Genomic DNA, 22,190 nt, shown 5'->3' with positions numbered 1-22,190 from the left:
CACATTGCTTTTAAGTAATGGGATTCGTGGCTCTAATAAGAAAGGGAAAACCCGAGTATCCAGAACACGTGAAAGCACTTCTGCTTCTGACTAAAAGATGGGGCTTGGGGCTGTTTTGAGGACTTCCACTACAAAGGGCTCACTTTCAGACTAGAGGTGTCGCCCGTTGGTTTTGGCTCAGGGCAGTCAGAGGGCTGGTTTGAAAAGTGGGCTGGGGGCTGCAGCAGCTGGTGGGCCTCTCTCTTCTTGGAGCCTGTGGTCACTCATGATCCAACTTGGGCTTCCACATGGCAAAGGGGCCTCAGTGCAGACAGATGCCTGTGAGGTGGCTCAGGCTTTAGAGAGAACATTCCAGTAAATCACCTGGAAGCTGGTCCTACGTCTTAGTCTCCAGAGTCATATAGCATCACTTCTGCCACCAGGGTCCACCCAGCTTTAAGGGGCCTGTGGGATGGGAAATAGTATTGCAGTGACCTGAACAGTCTAATCCAGTCCTCCATCGACAGGGGTACTCCATGAAATAGTTTACAGAACATTAGAAAGAGTGAGGTTTAGAGTAAGAAAAAAAAAAAAAAACATACTCTTTTCAAATTCTTCTTTTTGAGTTTGCTGACTGGCTTGACTCTGTGACTTTGTCTTTATATTTTGTCTGCATTTGAGAGAGAGCGTGTTATGTGCGTTTTACTTAAACATTCAGGAGATACCTTGTTCCTCCACAAAAGTGGGGATCTGAATCTAGCTGCCCTGCCTCGCTGGCCACACTGGTGGGAAGATCAGAAGAGTAACCACTTGTGAAAGGACCTGAGTATAAATATCTCTGTTAGGATTACTCACGGTGCTGCGCTTACAATAACTGAAACAGACAGAAGGTCATTCCCCAGCCACTGGCAGATGGAAGGCAAGTTACATTCAGACCTCGCGAGTTACTTTCTCACCCATTTCACCTTCCTCTGCCCCCTCTTTGCCCTCCCTTTTTAGTTCACCACAGCAAACTAACTTAGGTAAATTCATGCCTTTCCCTGCACTTTGTTGTTGGAGCTGGAAGGAACCTCAGGGATCCTCTGGTTCAAGCCCAGGAGGTCAAGTGGCCCTCTTGAGCTCAGAGGTGTAGTCCAGGCTGGAGGGAAGATCAGGCTTGCAGCTGCCTCACACAGCACAGGTTCCCTTTCTCTCCTGACAGGCACAAATGTCCTGGGCTAACTGGCCCATGGCAGGTAGGGGCAAGAGACGGTCAGCTGGCCTCACTGTCCATCCAGCCCCTGGAAAGCTGGATGAAGGTTGGCTGGGATCCAGAGGCTCGTTGTGTGGGGATGGGATGAGATGTTTCCAAAGGAGCTAGCTCATTGTTTAAGAGGCTAGATATTTAGTTCATCCAACCAAACTTTAACTGAAGATGCCAGAGAATTTGAATTTTCAATCCTACAAGCCTGTCTTGAAGGAAACAGGCAGTGGGGAAGGGAAGGTGAGAGTTGTTTTGAATCAAAAAACTGGGCCTCCCCGGTGGCGCAGCAGTTGAGCGCTGGGTTGCGAAGCTGCCCGCGGCCTCTGCGGCGCCGGTTCGATCCCCGGCTGCTCCCCGGCCACCGGAGGAGGGTCCCACATGGCGTGCAGACTTCTCCTGCCGCCCGCTGCTCCCCTCAGCAGTGTACTTCGGTCCTTCTGCCTGCTCTGCTCCCCGCTCTGGTTCTGGTGAATTCTCTCACCCTCCCGCGCTTCTGACTGTACCCAGTGCATGTATAAACAAAAAACAAACAAACCAGCAAACAAATAAATAAAGCATGCCTCTATTAAAAAAAAAAAAAAAAAAAAAAACTGTGGTAAGATGTTAGTGCAAGACACTGTGTGTCTGGTGGGGGGCAGTGGGGCTACCAAAACAGAACAGCCGGGGGTGCTTCCGTTTTTTTTCAGAGGTTTCCAGAGGTTTCCCAGTGCCTAGGCCTGGCTGTGCCCAGGTCCCAGAGATTGCCATATACTTGCTTTCCTGAGCACCCCTGAGGCACCTGGCTCTCATTCATCCATAAACTAAATATCCCTAATAGGTGAAAAGCACTGTGTCGATGCTGGTGATATGGAAATGAATAAGATAGGCCTGGCCCCTACCTTCCTGCTGAGTATGGGAACCAAATCTGTCCCAGTGCAGGGGCTATTTGCATGTTCTGGCAAAAGGTCATCCCTGTGGACACTCTCCGGGCTGATGTGTCTTGTGTGATCTAGTTTAACGCAAACCATGAGAAGCCCGGGTTGCCCAGAAAGTCCTGCCAGGATTCCAAAACTGTCCCCTGGATACAAACTATGCAGACTATGCAGTAACTAGGGAAACTGGACAGAACAATGGCTGAGGTTCTCTGCAATGTGATAATTTTTATTTTGGATTGATCACCCACCCTCTCCCCACCAACACCCATATTCTTTTAACTAGTACCTAAAGGATAAAAACTCAGCTTATTAATGTAGGATTCCTACATTTAAAACCATAGCACCAAATCTTCAAGCATGCCTCTCATTTTACTGAGTTCTTGGAAATCACATCAGAATGCAGAATGGGGAAAAGCTGATCTTTTTTTTTTTTTTTTTTTTTTTTTTTCCCCTCCTCTGTAGCTGTCCCCTGGCTGAGTAGCTTGCAGTTAACTGCTTTAGCCACTAGAGGGCGGTCATAGTTGGAAAGGCAGCGCAAAGGGAGTCAACTTGAACCAGGAGACATTGATGAAAACAGCAACTGATTATTAATTCGATTGATCCAGTACCAGAAAAAACAGACTGAAGACTAAAAAGGATGTAGGCTTAGGTAGGGGAGACAGTCTGTGATATTCTAAGGGAAGTAGTTTTGGAACTGCCCCCATTTCCAGCATTGCAATACTTTCTTTTATGATTGAGGTCCTGAAGTTAAGCAGAAAAAAACTGAACAAAAAGTCAGGGGCAGCTAGGCTTTTCTTGTAAAAATAGATACACAGAAGCATGTGTTTGTTTGTCCCTACTTAATGTTTTTGTTTGACTTCTAAAATGAGAACAGCTGAAATAATTTCTGAATTGTTCTGGACTTTTAAGCACAGACTCCCAGATGGTTTCTGTGGTCTGGTCCCTCAAAACCCACCAGATGAGGATGAAGCCCATCTTTGGAAAAAGTTATTTAAGACTGTGTGACAGCCCTCATTTGTTTGTTTCCCCTGCATTTGAAAATGGAAGTTAAGTGTGCTCCAGACAGGACTCAGCGACTGGCTGTCTTTAAAGGGCTGGGTCAGACTCCTTGCTAATGGCACCCCTTCTAAGTTGGAGTAGTCATTTCCTATCAAGATCATTAAGATGCAAATGATTAAATAACTTGGGGAGGGCATGGACAGTTCATCTCTGATGATTTACAGAATCCTAATTTCTCCCATGAGTTGATGACTCTAATGAGGTTTTAGCCCTCAAATTCTTCATTCGCTAATTTTTGCTATATATGAGAATGACTATCTGCCTTTAAAATAGTCTTATTCTTTTATCACCCCAAAATGATCTTAGTATACATACAAATGAAATTCACATGAATTTCAGTGGATGATGTAGTTCTTAATACTAACTAATCAGCACCTCCAAACTAGATTTCCTTACACTGATGGTTTCTTTAAAAAATGGTATAAGCTGATAATGGACTGGACAGTCTTGGCAATAAATGCTTAAACTGTAGCCCAAGGGATTTAGATTATCATCAGCTGCTTGCTCCAGAAGCAAAGTCTCAGTGAATGCTATCTCGTCTAGATTAGGAAGAAAGAAGAATTAGGGAGATAAAAGCAAACATTTTTTTCAGGCTGATTATATTCTGATTTGGGTAACAGTATAAAAGTATGGAAATTGGGAAATGCATGATAAACTACTATGGGGAGCAGATTCCAGAATTTTTTTCCAATTCTTTTTTGGGGTTCTTAAACATTATAGAGCTCATGAGTTTATGCTCCCTTGTCTCTCTTTGCTTGTCTAAGTCCAAGGCCTGTGGAATTTATCTCCCCCTACCTGTGAAGGGTGGGGAGGGGCACCCTGTTATTGCTGACAGTGAGCCTGGGCTTTCTCTAGCTGTTGCTCTCCATTTTTAACCAGAATAGGAAGACTATGCTGACTGCCTTGTAAGACCATACCCTTGTTTGTTGGCCCTTGTGCATTCTTGACCCTTCAAAAATATTTAAATTATTGACATGTCAGAGCTAGAGGGGTAGAGTATGGAATAATTCTCCAAAGTGTGTTTGTATATTTGCTTGTTTGTTTATATAAATGATAAAGCAGGGGGGTGGTCACATAATTCCTAGTTTATTTCAACTAAAAAGTCTACTATGAAGGAAAGAGAAAAAGGAAAAAATAATTTTAAGGTTTGTACCTTAAAAAGAATGCTGTTTATCTGGTATCCAAGGGTTAGGAAATATGTGTATGGGTAAACAAAGCATCTCCTCCTAGAATCTCAATGAGAAGCCATGTGTGAGGTTTGTCATAGTTCTGATATACTCTTGAAATCGTCTATTTACCAAGAACTGAAAGCATATCACACAGACTTTACCTGATACCACCTGTAGGCCTTCCACCCTCAACTGTGCAGAGAAGTGTCACTGTCAGAAAAAGAGCCCAGTCATTTTGATCAATGATTTATTGTTCTTCCCCTGAGCAACCAAATATTATTTGTATGTGAGGACCACAGTTCAGGTAAGACCCATTGCAACTAAATCTAGAAAAATTACTTTTTAGGTTTTAGTGGAATCCCTTTTACTTCCTCTCCTAGTCTCAGGTGCTTCTGACAGGTCTTTGCCTTAAATGAATGACCCAGAGAGGATGTCATCAAAAGTCAGAAACAAGTAAAAATGAAAATCTTGAGTATTTTCCAATTGAAAAATTATCCTGAAATATCTTTAGTAGAATTCCAAGCCAATTTTGATCACAGGTGCTTTGATTCATGTTGTTGATTCCAGGAAAGTGTTTACGCAAGTTTAGAAAATAGCTGAGACCAGTTGATTCATGCTCTAGCTGATGGCATTGTTTCCCAGGAAGCAAAGGCACTCTTGCCTGATGCGTGTGGGGCTGGCAGAATGCTGTTGTTTAATTTGTCTTAACTATCCCTGCTGAGACTGTACTGCTCCCCCCTTTAGTCCCTACCCACAAAGATCCAGCATCGGCTCTACAGAAATAGAATTTCACAGACATCCCGAAGGCCATGATACCGATAACTCAACCATCATTTTACCCTTGGTAGTTCCCTTGTAAGAATGTAAGGGTAGCATGTCCTGGTCCTCTGTGACCCAGAGGAAGGACATGGCCATGGCAAGGGGCTTCAGGAGTCTGCAGGGAGATGAGATAGCCCTGCACAATATCGGGTGAAGGGGAAGCGTTTATAAACTTCCTTTCCTGTCCTTTTGCTGTTTCCCTCTGCTTCTGCCAGCACACCCCTGTGAGGGCTGGCTTGGCTAAAGTCACCCCAAAGGAAATGTTGAAGTAATAAGAGTCACCTACCTTTATTTAGATCTTGATTTCCTCCCTTTCCTTTCTTTCCCCCAAAATTTATGAATGGAAATAGATAAGCAGAGGTTGAATTGGCAAGGGTTATGGTTTGCATCTTGATTTTCCAGTCTCTGGGGAAAGAAGGCAGGGAACCATCCACTGCAATTAGATATCCTAGACTCATATTCATTTAACAACTTCATATTACCCAGTACATTGTGTTCAAATAAATTGTGAAAATAAGTTATTTCTAGTGCTTAGGCCACAGTCTCTGAACTGACCTGTCTCTCTCTCGTAAATTTTCCATTTGGATGATCAGAACAGGGCAGAAGTTTCTCGCTGTGCTAGGCGGCTTTAGGCAACTGTTGTCGCTGGCTGACCCTGGACTGTAAGTACATGGGAATTTTGCTGAGGGCTTCCCAGGAGGAGGAGGAGAGTCAGTTCTGTGATGAGGTCTGCCTGTGAGTTGGTAGGGAGCTCTTGCTAATTATTCTTTTGTCAGTGCTTCTGTTTTAACCAAGTTGACAAAGTTTTATCTTATCCAAACACAGATACACAGCAAAAGAAAACTAATTTGGGCAATAAGACTGGATGGGGAAATTTGAATTACAGGGAATGTGTTCAAAAATTGCTGTTGTGTGGCTTTTGTACATGGACAGGAATTAGCCCTGCTAACAAAGTGTTGCCAGGCAGAGGTCCTCAGAACCTTACATAATAAAATATAAGGATAATTTTAGTAAGCACGTTTGCTAAATAGAGGGGTGCTGTTGGTGAGCTTACAAATTTATGTCTGCACCTCAGCAAAATACTCAGTTTCAGTCAGTTTGGCTCCATGGAAAAGACTACTTAAAGCAGTAGTTTAGGGCCATAAGAAAAATCCTGGGGTGGCCACTGAGAGCCTCAGAGCAAAGGTGAGGGGCATCTGTCAGCCCAAGTTCAGGCTCTTAGTCCCTGTGGTCTTGCTGATCTCTTCTGCATGTTCGTTGCAGATTCAAATTTAGGCCCAGCCTACAGGGTTCAAAGTGAAACACCAATGTTAGGCATGTCTTGGCGTTCTGAGAGGAAGTTGCAGAATGAGCAGTTCCCATGTCCAAGGCACACAGCCTTGCATCTAGCAGACGTCCATTGTATAATGCCCAAGATTGATTGGCACTCTTAACATGAATGCACAAACTTCCAGGTGGTCCAGCAGACTGGAAGCCCAGATTTGTGGGACTGTCCATCCTTCCGAAGTCAGTTTGCTTGATAATAGCTATTCGAGCAAGAATCTGATGTAAAGAAGAGGAACAGTAAAAGTCATGTGGATTTGGAAATATACCTCCCTTTCCAGGCATTGGTTTGGAGTTTCCTGGCATTGGATTATTTGTAGATGAATATTGCAAGAAAATGCACATTTTTTACATAATATCACAGCTGAAAACAGTGTTTCCTCACTAACTCACTGATCATTTCACTATGTAAGAAATTTGTCAGAAGGCAGTTGGAAAGTGTCTCGTTCCATTGTTCATGAGAAATTCTGGCGGTCTACCTGCACTTTACATCATTGGTGGGTGACTCCCTCTGTGGAATTCTTAAAAGAGTATCACAAACCTTTGCAGATATGGACCCAGGATAGAGAAGTACTTTGAGTGAGACATTTAAGTAACTAACTAGTCATCTCATTTATAAGCCTGATTACCTCTGTTAGGCCAGAAAAAGACCTAGGGGCAGCTCAGGGACCAGACATAAAACAAGGCTAAACTGGGTTCTGTAGGATGGTGCTGATCCACTTTGGTCATTCAGACAATCTTAGCAGAGCAGAATAAATATATTGACCAATAAGCTAATTAATGAGTCATTTATTTGACTGTTCTGTACAATGCCTAATTCCTGCTCTCAAGGACTGAGACAGTCCAGCTGAAAAAATAGGATAGAAAAAAATAACACTGAGTTAAATAACCCTTTTGCCTTAACAACAGAAGTCAATGGTATAAAGTTGTAATGTACAGGATGTGATTAATCATCACATGGGTAGTGTAAGTCCTGCCATTAGAACAGAAAAGGAAGACTTATCTAAATGCTGTCTTCATTGGAAAAAGCATCAGCAAGGAAGGGAATAGGAAGGATTTGATGTGTGGAGGAGGAAGACTTGGAATTGAACTGTCTGGGTCTGTCAGAAGTGCCTGTGACCCAGGAAGGAGTACTTATGTTATAAAAAGAAATCAACTCATGTAGGAAATAGTGAGAACTAGCAGGTTGACATTTATATTACCCCCCAGACTGGGGCAGGTTCTCATCTGAACTACTCAAAGTGTGATCCTTAGTTAGCAGCATCATGTCCCCTGGGAGCATGTTAGAAATGCGCAATCTCAGGTCCCAACCTGCAAACTTACAGACTCAGAATCTGGGGGGAGAACAGAGAAGGAGGCATTCAGGAATCTGTGTTTTTAGAAAGTAACTAGTTGATGTTTATGCACACTCAAGTTTGAAAGCACGGCTGCTGGTGCTTTGGGCTTTTTTTCAAATGGCAATGGCGAGACCCTTCGAAAACTCTTGAGTAGAGAAGTGGCATGTTCATGAGAGAGCAGACAAACCAGTGCATTTGGGAGACTGTCTTTTACATAAAAGCCTCTTAGAATTCTCACTTGCCTGCTGCTCATCACACACAAGGGAAAATCTCTCCAAATGGCCAGTCACCTAACTGTTGAAGTTAAAAGTCATGCAACTGTTTTTTGAAGTGGTTTCTGAAGGCTCAGGGTAAGTCTGTGTGGGTAAAGGTGTGGTATACGTCTACCGTATATTTCTATAAGTAGGGATCTTTTTTTAAATGTGTGCTTTACAAAAAAAAATTTAAATCAGTAACAATAACAAATATCTCTAGGGTGCTCTACAGTTTAAACATAATATTCATATATTTTTGGACCATCTGCAAAATCAGTATCCACTAGTTTGAATCAGCTCATTTATCTGGCATTTATTTGGGAATTCAGATTTTTCACATTATATATATTTATGTTAATGTGGGCTCATGTAAACAAATGGGAGAAATTTTGCAGTCTATGTCACTGTATAATCATTGAGAACAATAGTTCTAGTTCTATAATAACAAAATTAGCAGATATTTTAAGTCTTAGTGGAAAGAATTTTGAATATCATTTTCATTTTATTTGGTGATGTATAATAATGCCTTCAAGACTGTAAGAAATTAAACTGCAGTTTCTACATTAAATATCCCCAGAGGGTCCATTTTTTTGATCAATTCGATCAGTCCCCTATACCTTTATTTCCCACCTTGCTGCTCTACTAAGCTAGGAAGAAGGAAATTTTCCTAAAGTTTGAATCTTAACCTACAGTACCACAAAGCGGTCCTTGGCCAATGGACTTGAGCATGATGTTTGCTTCTGTCAAGTGGGGCTTGATACCCATGTTTCCCTCCCCCACTCAGAGGACTCCTTTCCTCCTACCTATTCCCAGTGGTGAGGCTGATAGGGAATTTGCTGGAAAGAAGACCACTGTATCAAAGACATAACCTCATGTTCACCTAGACTCTGGATTGACTCTAGAGAAGGCCAAGCGTCCCAGAGAGAACAAATGCCTGTCTAGCTCCTTCCAAAAGCAAGCAGAGCTGGTGTCCTAGAGACTCAAGAGCACCTCTATAAACACAGCCAGAGCAGAGGCTTAATGTGAAGAGCTGAGCACAGTCTTGAACCTTAGCCCCAAGATCTGTCTTTTGGATCTATAAAATGTGAGCTCTATTGTCAGCTCTACTGGATGATGCCGAGGGTGACTCCTGGTGTAATGGAAAGAGCCCTGGCTTTGGAACATGCAGACCTGGGTTCAGATTCGGCCTGTACTACTTTCCAGCTCTGTTGCCTTTGGTGAGTCAACTAATTCCTGTGAGTCTGTTTCTTCATGGCAAATGTACATATTAAGCTGACTTTCAATATTCTTGCATCCATGGAAAAGTAGCTCATAGTTCATATGTGGCAGGTGCTCAATAATGATAAACATGATTAATTTTCACTTGCTGAGTTCTCATATTTAACTTAGATTAAAATTGTCTAAGAGAAAAAATGAGCAAGCTGGAGATGGTTTGCTTCAAACAGCTAGGTCTCACTCTTCCTTAAGTACACCCAGTGCGTCCCTACCTCTGTGCCTTCATGGTTTTCTTGCACCTGAAATAGTCAACCCCTACTCATTTTGCTGCTCTCCCCTCATGAAGACCCAGTGCCTCCCTTGTTTTCTGTCTGCATCACAAATCCACGAATAATTAAATACCAGCCTGTGGAGTTAACTCTTATTTCATTGGAGTTTCTCATTCCTCCAACCAGATTGCAGCTTTTTTGGAAGTCCTCTACAAACAGAAACTAATGGACTGATTTGAAATTTATCCATTACCAAATCATAGGCAGCCACCAAACGGAGACTTCTAAATGAAGAACTAATATTTTCCTGCCAGGCGGCTAACCTAAGGATACTCTCTTCTAATTTCTCATGAAGTCACACTACAGTATCGCAACTTTACAGATGGGGAAACCAATACCTCCGTTTGCTAAGTTCACACAGCCAGTAAGTAACTAAACTAGGATTCAAACTCAGGCAACCTACATTCTGAGGCCGCTTTTGCACCACTACACCATTCTGGAGAGGATGTGGATGGAGCAAGCCACCAGAATGTTCCAAACGCCCACTGACAGAGCACCACACGCCGCAGGGCTGACGCTAGTCAAGCTATGAACAGTTTCGCTTGAGGGTCTTAAGCTCCCAGGCCTCTCCTTTGCAGCATGAACAGATCTGTTTAGATAGTGGATTTTACATTTAGAGAACCGAGGCTCCTGCAAAATTCTGGTCCTCTGTTCACACCAGAGCTGCGACCTCCCCTGAAACTCCACTTGTTTTGTCTCTAGCACTACTTGTCCGGGTTGTGAAGAACAAAAGGTTTGTGAACAGATTAAACACAGGCTGTTTTTGTTCTGCTTCTCTGAGCACCTACACCTGCTGCCTGCAGTGGACGACACAGCATCCACCAGAGGCTGTGCTCACAGGTTCTTAAAAAAAAACAACACATGCCAGGATCCAGCACCTAAGTCATCATACAACCATGGATAACAATTCCTTGGAGAGGACCCTGCACTGTTACAACAAGTGTTTATGAGTATATCTCGCCACACCACTTGGCAGCCAGAAAAACCTAGGCAGATACGTGGAGATCAAAGAATTTAAGAATCAAAACCTCCTTTCATGCTCCACCAGTTATCACATGAAAGTATTAGCAAAGTGGCATGGAAATCCTCATCAGCATGCCTGCAACCACCCGCCATGCCAATTAAGATTTAAAACAATGCAATCGCGTGTTCTGGCTCCAAGGGCTTAAGTTGTATGTGTAAGTTAGTGTATTATTTCCAAGTTGCCAATTTCCCCCCAAGTAAGCACATTTTCATTTCGGCTTTATTTAAGCCGAATGTAAAAGGATTTAGCACAGTAGTGATGTCAACCATGCTCCCTGCCATCATGGAGTGGTAAAGTCAGCGAAGCCATGCATGACTCCAACAACGTGTCCATAGGACTGCAAGTCAAGCCAAGTGAGACTGATTAAAAGGAAAAGATAGGAAAGTGCAATTATGTCATGAAGCCACAGATCTTTAGCTACGGGTGGGAATTTTGGGTCCTTGACTTCATTTCATAGGGCCCTACCTTTGCAAGAACACCTTGCAGTATAGTGTAAGCCACACGGCAAGTGCCTTATTTTGGCATTACTGGAGTGGCTGCTAGGAGCCCAGCAGGTGTTAAGTATCATAGGGATGCAGCCAGATGCAGGAGTCATGGTTCTGGTCACACCAGGAGATGCCTCTCGTTGCAGAAAGCCGTAGTAGCCATGGGAGTGCACCTTCTCCACCAGAACGTTGTCTAGACACCACTGGCCCAGGAATTTACACTAGTTGGATTTACCAACACATGAAATTGTCCTGGTAAGATGCAGCACAAAATACAGTGGAATCACCAAGCCCTCATGTTAGAAAGTGCCTCAGCTGTTGCCTGACCCGGTGGTATCTAAACCTCTTTAGGAGCCTACTGTAAATATAAAACTAAATGAACATTCATCCCCAGGGTCCACCCCAGAATTTAAAGCTCTGATAGAGAGGCCTGGGAATCTGTATGCTTTAAAATATTTCCAAGAAACTCTGCTGCTCAGCCAGCTCATCTGGTCCAGCCCCTCAGTAAAGTGTTCTGTTAACAGTCCTGCAGAGTGACCATCCAACAGAGACTGGTATCATCAGGTTGGAAGGAACTCACACAGAACAAGGCAGCAGAATCCTGTGTCAGAGTCGGGGTTCTGAGATAGATTTCCTAGACTGTAATAAAAAGGGCTGCCCTCTAATATCTACCCCTTGGTCTTAGTTTGACCGGTACAGTAACAGAGATTGAATTTACAACATGGCAGCATTTCAGTTGATTAGCAACGTACAACAAAATGCATCAGAGCATTCCTCTTTGGTTGATTCCTTTGTTTGATACCAAATTCATTCATTCATTTATTCAGCGGCACCTCATGGGTCCCGGCTTCTTCTTACCTTCCTTTGGATGAGCCCTAGTTTGCCAGTGCAGGATCTGGTACACAGACTTAGTGACCACACTGACCATGGTCTAGCCATTAGAATCCTATTTGAGCTATAGGAGCAGTGGCTGTCTGTTTATATGAGGGCATAATAGCATTATAAGAATAATCAAGGATGCCAACTGGTACAGGCAGGTCTTCGCAGATCAGGAAGGGAAAAGTCAGTGTTTACTAGACTTATAAGGAATGAGCCAGATCTACTGAATGGGTAAACTGTGGAATGAAAGAGAGGTGTCTTCTTCCAGTATGCCAAGTGGAGAAATAAAATGTCACTGGGCTCCCGGGTAACTGCCACACACACACTACACTGTGTACATACTTTCTGCTCAGCAGTGTAAATAGAGGTCCTCACCATAGCATCGCTTCCTATAGGTAGAATTAGCTCTGACTGCCACACCAGGCCAGGGGGCCTAAGGGGACCGTTTTCTTCTCTGTAGAGTGTGACCAACCTAAATATTTCCATCTAAGCAGGTTAGGGTTTCTTCCACAAATGAAAGGAAATAGTGACATATCTTCCAAGGGTTAGCTTCCTGGGATTTGCTCATTTTATAAAGTCACAAGAACTTTACATATTCTTTGGGAAGAAAAGGAAAGGTAAGAAGAGGACTATTGTGATGTTTGACAGGTGGTTGTAAGTGGAAGCTTCAGTTGGTCAACTTTTTTTTTAACATGCATGAGATTGAAAAATGTTTCCTGGATTGCTTTTCCCTGGATCAACTGGCAATTTTAACAGTACAGTTCTAATCCCGTGATTGGTTAGCAAATAACTTTCTAAATAAAATGAAGCAAAAAACCAAAAAACAAAGATAGAGAAAACAGCAACAACAGTAGCAGCAATAATACAGTTTAAGGATTGACCTAACCCAAGACTGTAGACTTTATTTACAATCGTGGGTGCACCAGTCTGCTGGAAATCAGAACTCCAGCATGTCCTCTGTAGAAAGAGTGTTGACAAAGAGCACAACTCTGGGCCCTGCCAGAGCTGGAGAAATCAGATTAGAACTTTTATTCTTATCCTTAAAATCACACAGAACATTCCATAGGTTCTTAACTTTGGCTTCAAACAGGTGACTCCTGGTGCTAATGGACTCCATTGAGCAATTGATGTTTTCTGTTTAAGTTATCTCTTGGTATCATCAAAGACAGATTTAGTCTATGTCAACATCTTCCCCAGAATGAACACATGCTCAGGTGCACCACACAGTGGTCATGCCATCCTAGGTGGGCACAGCACAGAACCTGGCACCTCTGTAAAATGACCAGGCCACTGATTTGGGCTGATGAGGTCCTGACAGCTTCTACTGACATGCCCAGGAGTGCACTTGATGCAGAGAGCAGTCTGTGGGTCAAACCAGAAGGAAGCACTGTGAGGTGATGCCAAGGGACCAGCCACTTGCAGTGATGATGTCATGGACCTAAAGGAAGAACCTGGGCAAACTACACTGCAGGATTTTTTTTTTAAAGATTTATTTATTTATTTATGCAAGCCCTGGGATACAGTCAGAAGCGGGGGAGGGTGAGAGAATTCACCAGAAACAGAGCAGAGAGCAGAACAGGCATTCTGACGAAGTACACTGCTGAGGGGAGCAGCGGGCGGCAGGAGAGGTCTGCGCGCCGTGTGGGACCCTCGCACAGTGACTGGGGATTGAACTGGCACTGCAGAGGCTGCAGGCAGCTTTGCAGCCCAGCACTCAACTGCTGCACCGGGGAGGCCTTACACTGCAGGATTTTCTATTGGCCATGTGCCAACTCTGAACCCTCTGGATTCTGTCATTTTCAAAGAGAAAAACCAGTGACAAGTTCTTGTTCCCACTTCAGTGTCAAAGCTGCTATTTTTCACAGCAGGTCACTGTGGTGGTCAGTGCTTTGGACCATGGCCTCTCGGGGGCTGTTCCATAGGCACTTAGGTCACATGACAGAGACGTTGTTTCATCAGATACCGATGATACAAGGAAAGTGCTTTCCAGTGTGTTAGACCAAATCTCTTCTCCTTTCTCCCTATTTGTGCACACATAGGATGATACTGTGTGGGGCGGTTGACAGTAACTAAAAGTTGTTCCCTGGGCAATGTGTAGCCCTAATCAGAGACAGAAAGTGGTTTTTTGAGCTTTATTGGGTAGGTCAGTTTGGTATAGTTTGCGGTAACTTTAAACTGTTAAGTCAAATCATCATAGTTTTAAGCAATTGGAAACAAATACCAAATGAACACATAAGAAGTTCACTCCTTATCATCCACTGTAGGATAGAATTATTACTGTTTTAACCAATTCTGATTAGATTAAGGCTTTCTTACAAGAAAACAGGCATATCTCCCCTTTTACCAGGGTTCTGCCTTGTATGGCTTTTTTAAGATCATTTTAAGAAACAGCCATGTGATTAGCCATTCTGTATTTTCCACCTGCATAGGTGTTGTGGAATTGGCCATTGCTTAGGAATTTGGTTGAGATAAATCTGAATTTGAGAAAGACCACAAGATCTTTACACCTGAGTGAGTCCTGAACAATGGCAGATGGAGGGAGGACTTAGAATGCGTGCAAATCATTTTTTAGACATCTGGTGATGATTATTGTTTTTTTGTAGCATAGGGAAATTTACATCACTAATCATAACCATTATTCAGATGAGACTCATTCATTGACAGGGAAGACTGTAGTAAAAAGAAAGATACTTCCTTTTTATTTTCTATACCTCCTTTTCAGCAATAGAATTGACAGGTCTGTGACACCAATTAAATAAAGCTCTGCCTATGGTGCATATAAAGTATGTCTGCTTAAGAGCTGGAAAATTCCTCTCATATATTGGCTGTATGGGTGATGATGGTTGTGTGTGTGTGGTTTTTTTGGGAGGGGGCTTGGATTTTATGGTTTGTTTTTTTTTGGGTTTTTTTTTTTTTTTTTTTTTTGGTGGCAGGGAAGTAAAGGTGATTTGGTTAAGTTTTCCAAAATAGGTGTGTCTTTCCCATGACTCTCTCTAGGAAGTGTGACAGAGATGAGAGGGGGATACTTTTGACTCCTATGAAGCATTCAGTACCATGGAAATAGGGAAGAAATGAAATCACTCCAGGTTATTGTCTTCTAATCCACCTTGAACTCTGCCTCCAGAATAGTTTTTTTTTTCTTAAAGTCATCATTAGTTATGTCGTTTTTGCAACTCAGAAGATTTCTAGGACATTTTACTCCCCAACTGTTATCAGAACCCTCTCCCCTCAGCCCCACTACACCCAGTCTGTCTCCTTCCTACCATATCCAGGTTTTCCTAGCTAGCAACTTTTGGTACTGGCTCACTCCAGCCCTCCTCATCCCCACACACAGGTTCATTTTGGCTCACCTCTTCCCTCCAGGACTGTGCTTCTATTTCACCAGGCTCCTCCTCCTCCCATCTTCATTGTTTCAGGTCTTTCTTATTCAAGTGTGGTCCTTTCTCTAATTCAGATGTGTCTCACCAGCTTTCTATAGCAATGGCCAGTTATACCAAATCTAGCTGTAAGATGGGAAATAGCATATAATAGGGTTTTCTTGTGACTGATTCTTATAACGATCTCATAATGTTTCTTATAATGAGTGCTAAGGTCTGGATGACAGACGATCTCTAGCAGGAGGGTTAAGAAGATACAACCCAGCTAGAGAGGTTTTATAATCAGCATTGCTACAAGAGAGTGTAGCACATAACGAGAGAGCGTTTTGTGTTGTTTTCTATGGTTTCTTGAATTGAATTCCTAGCTCTTGGAGACCAAAGCCATGCCTATATGGTCTCCCAGACCCCCAGGCACTGACCCTAATGCTGGGTACCCAGAAAAGTTCCGTTGGATGGATGGGATAAATGATGTAGACGTGGAGAGGAAAAGGAGATGTCGCAGAGTATGACGTGAGCAACCATGCATCCCTTACATGGCACGTTGGAGAAATCCTTCATCCTGTCACTGGCACATCAAAGGCGAACTGATCCAAGCCCAATCTTTTGTTGGGTACTCATGTGAAATTGACTCAAAAGCGATAGAATCTCTGCACATATAAACAGCTGACAAATAATGGAGAATGTGTGTCCAAACAAACCCAATTGGCAGGACATGCAGTGCCAGGGAGAGGAAGCCTCTGACTATCCATCACACCTTGAAAGATGACCAGGGTGGGCCTAGATTTCCCTTCAAAGGCAGGAACGGTTAGTGCTCTGGGAAAATGGAGCCCAATGGCCATTTCAAACACAGAGGGTGGCCCTTCCGGCTTATAGGTCATTATTAACTGTTCTTACCCTACATGGGCATGACACACAATCGCTTTCCTAATTTTATTATTTTACTTGCTATCACAAGACCGTAACTTTTTAGGCATTCAGGTGAGATTAAGGGAGGAGGAGGTGGAATAAAGCTTTTAAAATCTTTGATTACCTCAGAAAACATATTTGCTTACTTTACCAGGAAGCTGGTTTTTGTTTTGCTTTATTTTCGACCGATGCCAGGAGAGGATTAATGAGTAGCCGCTGGGTTTGCCAGCTTTCTTTTGATTTCAGTTTATGTAATTAAGTAGTTCCCAGAATGACTTGAGGTTCTCACTCAGCATCAAAACACACTTCTCAAATGTGTTAGGTGTGGAGGTCAGAAACAATTCACTCTCACTGAATGGAAGGAGGGGACATGAAAAACTGATCTTACCTTAAACCATCCCTCCTGTGTTAAGAAGGGCCCATTATGCTTTGGGGCCATGCACATGGAGCTGTACTGAGTTGAAAGCAAGTTAAAATTGAAGTTCAAATTGGTCTAAAATTAGAATAACTTGAAATGAGGTTAACAATAGAAATAACACAGGGAAACCAACTCTGGTTTCTATTGAATTTCCAGCAACTAGAACCTTATCCACAGTGGGTGTTGAAGAACTGCATTGGAAAACAATGTACAGATGAAGAACCCAGGATGTGCCAGGCACAGTTCCAATCACTGGGGAGACAGTAAAGAACTAAACTGACAAAAATCCCTCCACTGGCTCACAGAGAGCAAGAATCTGTGAACAGGTTTTTATTGAATACGTAGTTGTGAGCTAATGGTGATGGGGACTGCTGAAAGAGTAAGATGCATTCTTCAGGCGCTTCCAGAGACTCTAGGAGAGGTTCTTTCTTGCCTCTTCCAGCTTCTGGTCACAGCTGCTTTCTTTGGCTTATGGCCACATCTTCCAACCATTGGCTTCATGCTCACGTTGCTTCTCCCTTCTCAGATCGCCCTCTGTCTCTTCTTATAAACACCCTTGTGATTACATTTAGGGCCTATCAAATAATCCTGGGTAATTTCCCCATGTCAAAATTCTGAACCTCAACGTATCTCAAAGTCCTTTTTTTTAAGATACCATTTACATATTAAGGCATTAGGACATGGATATCTTTTGAGGAACAATTATTTGATCTACCACACATATAAAGGTAACTGGAGCCTCCAAAGGGGGACAGAGACTTGTCCAAGACTGTACTTCAAGGTTGTCAGAGAAGTCAAAACCCAGTTTTCCTTGCTGTCAGTTTTTGGCCTTTTCCACTAGACTAAGCTGATGCTCATAAAATTAAGACACAGAAAGAGATTCTAAAATAAGACCTCATACCCCAATTCACATGCTGCATTCATCTTCTCTCCAGGTTGCATATCACCAGGACTCATCCACCCTTGCATCTTCTTCCCCCTGGAGTCCTGGTTCTGTTGCGCTGGGATCCAAAATGCTCATCCACATCGGCAGCTGCAATGGAATTAGCTAAATGACATTTTCTCCTCTCTTTTCAGGACCGCCTCTTTTTTGTCATGGAGTATGTGAACGGTGGAGACCTCATGTTCCAGATTCAGCGCTCCCGCAAATTTGATGAGCCTCGCTCCCGATTCTATGCTGCAGAGGTTACATCAGCCCTCATGTTCCTCCACCAACATGGGGTCATCTACAGGTACCTCGCTTCTCCTCCTTTCTTTCCTGCAAGTGAAAAAATAAAGGCTTCTCCAGACACTTGAACTGACTTTGGCTCCTGCCCAACTGGTCTCTTAGCAACCTGCTTTAGATTAGTTGTTTGTTCCAATTTGCTTACAGAGGACTTTTTGGGGGGCTGTTTATCACTGTGAATGTTAATATTTGAATAGCCCCAGGAGATCTGACCCACTGTTTGTGCCAGCTTTGATTGAAAGCCCAAGCACGACATTTTAAAGGCTTGGCGCCGAGCGACCTTGGAGTGACCTTCATTTCTTTCTCCCACCCTCTTCCTTGAACATCAGGACATTCTCTTTACTTTTTCCTTCTGTGCCATGAACTTCCGCCCCTTCCCAACCTCTTGCCACTTCCTGAGTTTGTTTGGCTTAGTTGTCTCCAGTAGATAGAATCAGAGAAGGAGGAGTTGCTTGGGGGTGGGGGGGGGGGTGTCTCAGGGTTTATGATGGGGGGGGAAGGGAACTAGACAATATCCAACAGGAAGTGACTCTTTGTGGATCATCTAGTCCCTTATTACTGCCCTGTCCCCCTTCCAAGAAAACACAGAGGGAAAACACACAAACACACACACAAACACACACACACACACTCTCTCTCTCTCTCTCTTTCCAGTAAGGGAGCAGGGCTATTTACGCAGGCTCTTCTATGAGGTCAGGAATTCTGGGAGGAGTAAGTATAATTAGCAACAAGGACACTAAAGTCCCTTAAAGTTTTTTCAGGACTGTCAATTTCTTTAGTTGGTTTTGTTTCCTCCTCTTTTTTAATTGGGTAAAAGTGAAGCTGACTTGGCTTAACTCACTAGAACTTTACTGGCCCACTCCTGGGAGCAATGCCTTGACTAAATGTTCTTGGGGCAGAGGTGTGGGGGGAGTTTATACCACTCCCATCTCAAGCTTCCCTGCCTGCCACCATCTCTTAGCTTCCTGAAGTATGCCTCTGTACTCAAAAATCAGTGGCTTCCTTTGGCCTGCAGAACAAAGCCCATGTTTTTTCAGCCTGCTTGTCATGCCCCTCCACACTGTGAATCCATACAGTGGATTCTTATTGCTCAGTAACAAGTCCCCGTAAACTTAGTGGCTTAAAATAATACCCACTTATTGTCTCACCATTCACGGGAGTCCAGAGTCCAGACAAGGAGCCTCTGTGCCCAGGGCCTCTAAGCCTGAGAGCTGTCAGCCAGTCACACCCTCTCCTGACTGTACCCAGTGCTTGTACAAACAAACAAACAAACAAACAAACAAATAAATAAATAAATGGGCTCACTTGATTAGAACAAATTGATCAGGATAATCTCCTTTTTTGTTTAACTCAAAATCAAAGGATGAGGGACTTCAATTAAATCTGCAAAATCCCGTGGCCTTTGCCCTCTAATGTCACATCATCCGTCAATGATATCCCCTTGCCTCTTGCATATTCTGTTGTCTGGAATTCAGCCTCCGCTTCCCCCATGCTGAAGGGAGAAGATGGTGGGTTTCTACCAGAGCAGAACATACTGGGGTCACCTTCAGTTGTGTCTATTACAGCCCCATACATCTTTCTCTCCTCACTTCCCACCAAGCTGCTTAGCTTGTTTTGAACCCACCAAGATTCCTAGCTTCCTTGAGACTCGCCCGCCAGCTCCCACCTTCCCTGGATTTATGCCATCCCCTGTACCCACTCTGTCCAGAACCTTCATGCAACACTTCCCACCTGCAGAAGCCCGGTCCCACCAGCCTGAGTGAGTCTCTCCAACCCACCAGCCCCCACTTTCATTGGCAGTTTGTGAAGGATTTGTAATCTGAGCTTTTCATTTCTGCTCCTGCCGTGGCTCACCTGGGGTAGGGTCAGGCATGTGGATACTTCACTAAGCAGCACGCTCTCCTCAGGGCCATTTCTACTTTGCCTTTTAACTCCTCAAATTCCTTCTCATACTTTCCACCACTTTTTGTCTTGCACATAGTAAACAGTCAATGCGTGACCATCGACCGCAATTAGTTTAAAGCCGTAATCTCTGCCCCAAGGCTCTTTATAAAGTTGGTCAGAAGCAGAGGTGTTAGATTAGTGAAAAGGTAGCCACACTTCAAGGCCAGTTGTTGTTGGGTGATGGAAGGGTTCCCCAGGCCTTCCAATGGGAATGGGCGTACGGGGCTTCCCCACACCAACAAGAAATTCTCAGACACCAGCACAGTGTCCAGAATTCAGCTGAATTCTGACCCTGTCCTGGAGACAGCATTGGATTCCACAGGTTACGGACTCAGTCTCCTAGTACTGCCCTCCACGCTTCCTTCTTCCCTGGCTTGTTTGCAATGGTTAACTGACTTGATACATTCACCGGCTGTTTTCTGACCTCTGGGCTACTCTCCGTTGCACTTCACTGTTGTTTCAAAGCTGTCACATATTCCCCTTCTTAGCATCCTTCACCCCACACTCCTTTGCTGACCTCAGAACCCCTTACACCCTGGTCCTGGGGCTACTGTGCATTCTCTGTGGCTTGGGCAGAACATGGGCATGAAGGGCACAGGCAACCAGTGGGGTGGAACCCACACCTGCTTAACCTCCTACCCAGGAGAGTCACCTCCATATGCACTAACAGGGCCCAAGTGCCCCCACCCCTCCTGTCTTTTAATCCCATCATCACCATTGCCCCTGTGTTTCTCACCCTCCAGGTATTCCAAATTATTCACCATTCTCCCCCAAATAACATCCTCTTTCATTTCTCTGAGCCCATTTCCCCACTGTCCCTGGGGTTCCCTTGTTCCCAATCTGTATCTTCATCAGGGCTTCCCACTTCACATCCATGGTCTGACTGTCTCAGGATCCCTGGCTTGAAAATATGTGGATTTCATAATGGAGAAAGGGGCTCCCATGAGTTGCTGGTTGTCGAAGCTAGGTGACAGGTGCATGGGGGTTCACTGTTTTGTTGACTTTGGAGCATTTTTTTTTTCATTTGCCATAATAATAACAGTTTTGTTTTGTTTTGTTTTGTTTTAAGAATAATGACTCCAGGGTAACATTCCTATAACTTTTAATTCAGTTGTTCTGGTATGGCATTCAGAATCTGCATTTTTTTTAGAGCTTTCTCAGGTGATATGGGGCCACAGGTCTAGAAAAATTCCCTTCTGCCTTCAGGACTATGTCAAGTACCTCCTCTGTAGCCTTCCCTGCCCATCAGGCTGGCATAGGGTTCATGCCTTCCTGGGCCACATAATATCTTCCTGTACCAGGCAGTTAGCAGCTGCCTGTTACTTCCCCTTGAGATGTCTGTGCTGTGGTTGAGAACCCCACACCCCACTGCTTACCTACTTGGCCTAGGACAATACCCTCCTTGCAATAGGTGTTCATTTAAATATTTAATCTTCTAGTCTGAAATGCTCCAGAACCTTCCAACTCATTGGGTTGATACCTCATAGATGTAACTTAAAAGTCTGTGTTGGAAGCTCTCCTAACAAACAACACACACGTGTTTGTTTTTTTTTTTCCTTTCTCCTAAAGGGCCCCCATTCCTTCTTACTCTTAGATTGTGTGGGTGATGAGCACCTGCAATCTGTTTCCATGTTGCTGTGTTTCAAGCTGTCGCCAGAAGGGCTGTAAGGGTAGTCGGCATAGCTCTTGGTCTGCGGCTGGCTACAGAGGGCTGTGAGGTTGTGACCTTGCCTGTTGCCTCTGGCTATTCTGAAGTCAGGCTGAGGCCATATTTTGTGTGATACAGAGGTTTATTTAGGATACTGGTAAGACCAGGTTTTGGAGCATGAACTCCATTGCTGACGTTGAGATTGAATTTTCTAACCTTCCTGTTGGAATTTATGCACAAGTTAATTAGCAGCTAGTTGGCTAATGGCCCAAGAACTTAGGGAAGAAGTCATTTCTCTGGCTGATGGCTCACTGTTGAAGAAGAGCCCAAGTTGGCAGGCAGAGGCCCCTTTCCCCTGGTCCCGCTCTGGGTCAGGTGCCCCAGCCGGGCAGCACAGGACACTGTCCCTGACCCCTACACAGGGTCCTAGGCCACCTCTATGTGCTGTGCTGGAAGTGGCCTTGGCTCACTGTATGTCCACTTCTTCTGGCTTTCAAAAATGTCTTCCACTCCCCTTGTCTATTTGCATACACCCTGCGAGGTAGAGGACTAAAGAGCGGACCTTCTTTCCAACCTTGATCCCAGGAAATTTCTTCTCCTCATCATCATGCTCAGTGCCCATCTGTTTTTCTCTGAGCTGCTC

General features: G+C 43.9%; 1 protein-coding gene across 2 annotated transcripts in view; it reads left to right on the top strand.

Annotated features, from left to right (window-relative positions):
- The window catches only part of PRKCE (protein kinase C epsilon), a 457,999-nt gene that overhangs the window by 366,292 nt on the left and 69,517 nt on the right, over nucleotides 1–22,190 (top strand). For both annotated transcript variants that reach the window (XM_054687735.1, XM_037528123.2), the window contains one exon: nucleotides 17,808–17,962. In XM_054687735.1, the coding sequence (XP_054543710.1) occupies nucleotides 17,808–17,962 (155 nt within the window). The remainder of the gene's footprint in view (nucleotides 1–17,807; nucleotides 17,963–22,190) is intronic.

The sequence above is a fragment of the Talpa occidentalis genome, unplaced genomic scaffold (assembly GCF_014898055.3).
Source record: "Talpa occidentalis isolate TD23 unplaced genomic scaffold, MPIMG_talOcc4v2.1 talOcc4.5, whole genome shotgun sequence".
Taxonomy (NCBI): domain Eukaryota; kingdom Metazoa; phylum Chordata; class Mammalia; order Eulipotyphla; family Talpidae; genus Talpa; species Talpa occidentalis.
The sequence above is the reverse complement of the archived record's forward strand: the minus strand, read 5'-3'. Positions and strand labels throughout refer to the sequence as shown.